This window comes from Rousettus aegyptiacus, unplaced genomic scaffold (genome assembly GCF_014176215.1).
Source record: "Rousettus aegyptiacus isolate mRouAeg1 unplaced genomic scaffold, mRouAeg1.p scaffold_m13_p_2, whole genome shotgun sequence".
NCBI classification, from domain to species: Eukaryota; Metazoa; Chordata; class Mammalia; order Chiroptera; family Pteropodidae; genus Rousettus; species Rousettus aegyptiacus.
In genome coordinates, this window is record NW_023416295.1 from 158,100,286 (window position 1) to 158,106,935 (window position 6,650).

The 6,650-nt window shown below is 44.8% G+C and overlaps 1 protein-coding gene across 1 annotated transcript in view; it reads right to left on the reverse strand.

The window, feature by feature from the left end:
* CCDC38 (coiled-coil domain containing 38) overlaps positions 1-1,023 on the reverse strand; it is a gene marked incomplete at its 5' end in the record, with an annotated part of 36,125 nt that extends 35,102 nt beyond the window's left edge. The window contains one exon of the mRNA XM_036235872.1: positions 999-1,023. Within this exon, the coding sequence (XP_036091765.1) occupies positions 999-1,023 (25 nt within the window). The remainder of the gene's footprint in view (positions 1-998) is intronic.
* Between the last annotated feature and the right edge of the window lie 5,627 nt (positions 1,024-6,650).

Here is a 6,650-nt window from a genome sequence, read left to right on the forward strand (position 1 = left end):
CTCAAATAAGTCCATAAAGCAGAAATAATTATCCCAACAATATGTATGAGAAAACTGAGGCTCAGGGAAATTAATTTCCTAGCTCATAAGTAACAGAAATGAGATGAAGGCAAGTTTATTGAACCCCAAAGCCTTCTATTTTCCTATGACTTCACACTATCCTTTGTAATTGCATAAATTTGCAAATACTTATATTTTTGCAAAATGTAACAAATTCAAGACTTTAGCAGAAATTTCATAATATAAACTTTTAATATTTCTCTAGTGACTTTGTGTTTCTATTTTCCACTATTTCCACTTCTCTTTATACTATTTCTCTCTCTACATTATACCTTTCTTTTTAAAACCATGTATAGAGACAGACACATCTGTTGGTGATTGTGTGTCTGAGCTGTGAACAATCGATGAATTTTTTTTCCTTTGAGTTTCTTATATTTACATTGTTTACTGAATTCTTTTCTAATTTTTCTTTCCTCTCTCTTTCCTACCTGACTGGTCTCTCTTTTATGGCTACAATGTGAAGCCAAAGTATATTCTTATTTATCGTATTTATCTACAGGAGTTTGTGTTGTCGGTTGTTTTTAAATGGCTTTTAAAAGGCACTAAATTGACTTACTTTTACATTATACTGTTTTACAGGCCTCAGCCTGCTTTTACAGTATGTTATTCGTAGCCATAAAGTGTCTTCCTTTTGATTGTAGTCTGTGCTGGGCAGGGAAAGTGCCCTTCCTGTCTCTCTATGTTCACAGGACCAACACAAAGCTTCTACTAAAAGTATATAAACAAAATAAAAATAATTAAGAAACTCCAAACAAAACCCTGGGCCTGCCAGTGTTTTCACAGCAAACGATAGGCGGGAGGAGATGTAGATAATTACAGACCATTTTCTTTATTAAACAAACTTGATTCTGCCTCCAACCTTGGATATGCAAATTAAGGGTAGGCCTCACCAGATAGAGTTAAGGGGGTGGGGGACCTGGAGCTGAAACTAGTTTTACCTCGAGTTTGGATCCAGGAGAGGTTTCATCCAATCCTTTAGGAAAGGCCTTAGGGGAAGATGGGCGGAGGCGCCAATCGATTCTCCAGTTTCGGCTCTATCCTCCCCCGCCACGGGCGCCCGTCATCTCGGGGATCGTCTGGTAGAGCATCTCAGGGCGGAGCTGGCCAACCGAAAAGTGCCCGGCACCCGCCACCCTGCGTGGAGGCCGCGCGGACCCGGGAGCGGCTCCGCCACCGCCACCGCATCCCCCTCCTCTCTACCTCCAGGTTCCTCCTGCAGGCGGCCCCCCGCGTCCAGACTGCCGCCCAGCCCCCAGGACCGAGGTTTTCCTCCCGCCGTCCGCTCCCAGGGCTCCGTCCGGGATCCCCGCAGTCTGCCCGCTCCAGGTGCCCTCGCCCCGGGTGACCCCCTTCCGCAGCCCACCTTTATCTCTCCCGGTGGCCGAGCTTCCGTTTCCTTATCCGTAAAATAAGGACAATAATCTCTACCACATTTACCCAACATGTGACAAGGAGGCCAGAAAAGAGGGGAGTCATTGTAACATTGATTACTGATCGACATTCTCGTCGTTGGTTCTGTTATTGTCATCGCCGGGGTCGCGGGGAGGCGCGCATCCCTCCCGGGTCCGGAAGGGCAGCGGCAGTGGGCGCCCGCCCCTGCTCCGCCCTCCCCGCCCGCGGCGGCGCCGCCTGTGGGCCTGCGCCCTCCTCCGCAGTCCCGCCCGCGGCCCCAGCCCGGTGACCCCCTCGTGACTCGCGGCGCGCGGCGACGTGGCGGGCGACCACCGCCGCCTGCTGGAGAACGCGCGGCGAGCGCTTCCTGGCGGTGCTGGGGGGCGCCAGCCTGGTGGTGGGCACGGCTTGGCGCTCTTTCTCTAACTTGTGCGTCGTGGAGGGAAATCGAGTAAGAGCTTTCCCGCACCCAGGGAGACATTGGCAGGCCCGCCTTTGAGGCTCCTATTGCTAACGCGTTTGACGGCTTGGGTTGTCATTTGGTGGAAAAACGCATCCAAGGTGCACATGCTACCGGGACGCATCATGATCCTGCTTCTGCTGATAAAATATCATTGTCCAACCATCAAAAGGGGTAGGGGATCTCTCCAATGCTTCTTAAAGTGCCAGGGGACCATCTGCTTCAGATGGCCTGAGATCTTTTTTATAAATAGATGTCTGCCCTGACTCACCCCAACACGTGCGCCTGTCGATTATATTACTAATTACAAAAATAAATGTCTTACATCGTCCTCTTTTGTCTCCCCCCCCCCGCCCCCAGAAAAATAAGATTTATTAGGAAACATAAAATGTAGTCTATGTAAGTCATTAACTAGTCATAGTAAACCTTCAAATTTCTGGTTGGAGCCATTTTCACATTTTTTTTAGTAGACTTTATTTTTCAGAGCAGTTTTAGGTTCACAACAAAACTGAGCGGAAGCCACAGAGATTTCCCATGTACCACTGTCCCCCTTCTCAATCTCCCGCATTCTCAACATCTCCCACCAAAGCGGCGCATTTGTTATAATGGATGAACCTACACTGATACATCACTACATTGCCATTCGGTCTTCGTGTTGTATATTCTTTGGGTTTGGACAAGTGTATAAAGACACATACCCACCATTGTAGCATCATGGAAATATCATTGCCCTAAAAATCCTCTGTGCTCTGCCTATTCAGCCCCCTCTGCCCCTAACCCCTGGCAACCATTGGTCTTCTTACTGTCTCTATAGTTTTGCATTTTCCAGAATATCATATAGTTAGAATCATACAGTATGTAGCTTTTTCAGGTTGGCTTTATTATTATTATTATTTAGTCATATGCACTTGAGTTTCCTTGATGTCTTTCCTTCAAATTACTTCTAAAAAAGCATATATCCTAACAGCTAACTAGGGTTATTTCAGAAAAAGAAAAAAAATTCTTCAGATATTGTGTACCTTCCTTAACAAATTAGAGTTTTTTTTTTAAAAAAAAAAGACTTCATTAAATCACAGAATTTTAGAGATTTGCAGTACGGTCCTCTCATTATGTAGATGCAGGAAGTGAGGTACGCTGAGGGAAGGGTGTTGAGGGAGTTCATCAGCTCACCATGGCAACACCGGAACTCTGGCGTTCTGGCGAGAGACCCCCCAGGAGGGCAGACTGTGTTTTCACCGAGCACCAGGAGCCCAGTGGGATCCCAAAAAGAGCCTCTTTATTTGCATGAGTGACCGAGGTCAGGTCTAAAATCTCTGACCGAATATTGAGAAGATGAAATCCCCTTGAGTCTTTTTAGTGCAGATTTAGGTAATTGTAGTGGATTCGGGAATTGCCTAAGCTTTGTTTTCTCCGAAGTGCTGAGTGAGAGGCAGAGACCTAACTGGTACACACGAAGTCACTGGGTTGTTAAAATACTGAAATCCTTCTGTATCGGTTGGTGAATTGCTGCTGCCCTGAGACCCAAAGTTCCCACCACATCTCCCATTTCTGCTACCCCAGTTTCTTCCTGGGACCTCCCCTCCCCCGGCCCCTTCACCTAACTCTCCACTACAGGACAGAGTAGCGGCTCCAGGACGATGGGCCTCAGCATCCTTTCTGATTGGCTGGTGCCCTGGCGAAGGGATTGTGAATCATTTTGTGTATCACCCCTGCAGGTAAGTTCTGTAGACCTACCTGCAGTCTCCCCTCATTTGCCAGGGCCTACCGGTGAGCGATGTGTTCAGTTGGCAGTAGACACGTACATGGAAATTCACCAGACTGGAGGAGGGATCAACTTCGTCGTGGAGCGCAAGCGCCGAGCCTCGGAGGAAGAGCTGTTCAGCTCCTTTCAGCAGCGCCTGCAGTGCATAATGAGGGCGGGGACCACTCTGGTGGGTTGCAAGAGCGGTTATGGCCTCGACCTGGAGACCGAGCTCAAGATCCTGCGGGTCGTTCAGTGCGTCCGACGGGAGCTGGACATTGGCATCTCAGGAACTTATGCGGGGCTCACTCAGTTACCTCAGCAGCGGGGACCAGGGTTTAACTCGGTCATTGAGAACGAAGAAGGGACCACGTGCACCTAAGAGGGGGCTGGCTGCATTCTCTAGGGGCTGGAGGTACCTCAGCACTGCAGCTTTTGCAGAGAAGCCAATAGAAGCCTTTGGGAAAGTGTTCTGATTCTAATGGTCAGTCATCTCACCCACATGGCTTTAGGAAGGTGATCCCCACCAGACCTATCAGTTTGCCTAGTCCATTAACGATGAAGGAAGAAGAGATGTTCAAAACTCTTTTGGTTAACAAAGAGAAACGGCCCCTTGTAGGTCCTTTAAAATGACTGATATTAATCTTAATAGTTTCCCATGACGGCATTAAAGCACTTTAGAGATTAAGAGTAGTAGTACCCTGTAAGAGATGATCAAATCTTGAAGTCAGGGGGACTCAGAAGTTTTTTTATTTTTGTTCATGTTTGCTTTCCTAACCACAAACATTTTTGTTTTATTGTTGCAATTTTTTTTGCATTCTCTTTTATCTACAAAGTTTCTTTTGCATGGATAGATAAGATTCCCCTTTTGCACCTGAATCTTATCTATCCTGGAATTTCTAGACCAGAAGGCCCGCAGTTTCAGAACTAAAAGGTCCACAAAAAATCCAGGACTTGAAAACTTCACAGGGCTGCTCAAAGTCTTAGTGCAATTTTAAACTTCTATAACTTAGATACATAAATGCTACAAGCTTACAAAAATTCTTTGAACATAATTTTTATTAATATATTAAATGTACTTAGTTTTGTGAACTTTGAAAAATGAAATTTTAACAGTTATTCTGTGTTTACTATCTTCAGAGGAACTAAAAAATTATCACTAAAATTTATTAAAAATTGACAAAACTAATTAAGCAGAAAGAAACATTAATATTTCCAATGATGTTATTGAATATTTTAAACATTTATACTTCTGAACAAATTAAATCTTAAAACTGCACTAAGACTTTCGGGAAAGCCTGTCAATAGAAAGCAGATTTTTTTTTTTTTTTCAGGAATGTAAGGTATGATTGTCTACTTTCTCCCGCCCCCATAGGAAAAGTGTTACATGGTAGAAAAGTCTCAGGCTTTGGAGCAATACCTGGGTTTGAATCCAGCTTAGCTACTTTTATCTGGATGATTCTGAGGATATCACTTAACTTTTTGAACATGAATCATTCATCTGTAAAACAGCTAAATAACATCCTATTCTATATAGTTGTCTTGAGAGTTAGAAACGGCATATGTAAGTGCCTGTCTCTTCCTAGCTCACTGTTATCTACCCACCCAAATGGTTTTTGCTGAATGAGAGAATTCTATGTACTAAATACAGGGCCAAAGTTTTACAGGCATTTTCTCTGTCAAAGAGCCTCTGAGATCTACATCTTGATCCCCAGTGAAAAAGCCTGAGGCTCAGAGTCTGCCAAATGCCATCTAAATAACATGTCCAAAGAGTTGTGTAGCCAGCAAGCGGCAGAGCGGGCTTCGGCACTCATGAATGCTGAAGACCCGCATTCCTTCCCGCCCTCTGCTCTGCTATACAGTATCGGTGTCACCCCAAGGCCAGAATCCCCCTTGGGTCAGGCTGGCCGTCAACAGGCATTGGTGGTCCATGCCTCCTCACTCAGGTCAAGCCAGAGGGTGAGAAAGGCTGCCTGCTGTGGCTCTCAGGAGAGAAAACAAATTCTCAGAGCTGCCGGTAAAGCTCTTTTCTGTCTCAATGACCCAAGCTGCAACCTCAGCCCTTTCGTGAACTAACCACTAAGCAAACCAGGCCCATGCCTTTAGCTGAAATGAATTTTTGCCAACATTTTTTTTTTTTTGGTGTTGACTTTTGGTATATTGTCAACATTTAAATTTAATAAATACCTTCAACAAAGTACCCTCCCAAATGCAAAATGATCATGCTATTCACGAAATAATTGTAAGGTTTAATAAAAAGATAATAATCCAGTGATCTGATCTAGAAATGAAACACAAATTTAAAATAGTATGAAAAGTATCATCTTTCAAAATTTTTGAGTTACTTATGGGATTTTATGTATGTGATAGATTGTCGTATTAACAACCCCCAAATCATACCAAATCAATTGCCCATGCCCTTGGGTAGTACTTGCCCAAGTTGACCTTGACTGGCTTTGGCCAACAGGAAAAGCAGAAGCTGGAAAAGCCTCTGTGCTTTGGGGCTTGCCCTCTGGCTGCCCCTAGACAGCAGGTTAAGAAGCCCAGGAAGCCCATCAGAGAGGAACTCTCTCCATGCCTCTAACTCTTTTCCTGCTAGTCAATGGGAAAGAGAGAGAATGTATACTGAGTCAATCACATTTTCTGAAGACACTTTCTCATGGGTGAATATTCATTGCCTAAATCTTTCAGAAACTTGATTAATCATAGTTAGAATAGCCTTTCCCTAAAGAGGTGTTAAACTTTGTTATAAAAATCTAAGAATATCGTGACTCCATAAGACAACTGAGACTCGACCTATTCTATCCATAGTTACCTTGACATTCTCTTGAAGGCATGTGATGTCAGTCACCAAGAGAGCTGTATAAAAAGCTCAGTGACGAGGGCCCCTGAGGACCACAGGGACCTGTGAGATCCAGCACTCCCCAAACTGGGGTGAAAAGCAGCCATCAGACAGTGGGGCACAGGCTGCACTGCAGCTCATGGATAAGGATGAAC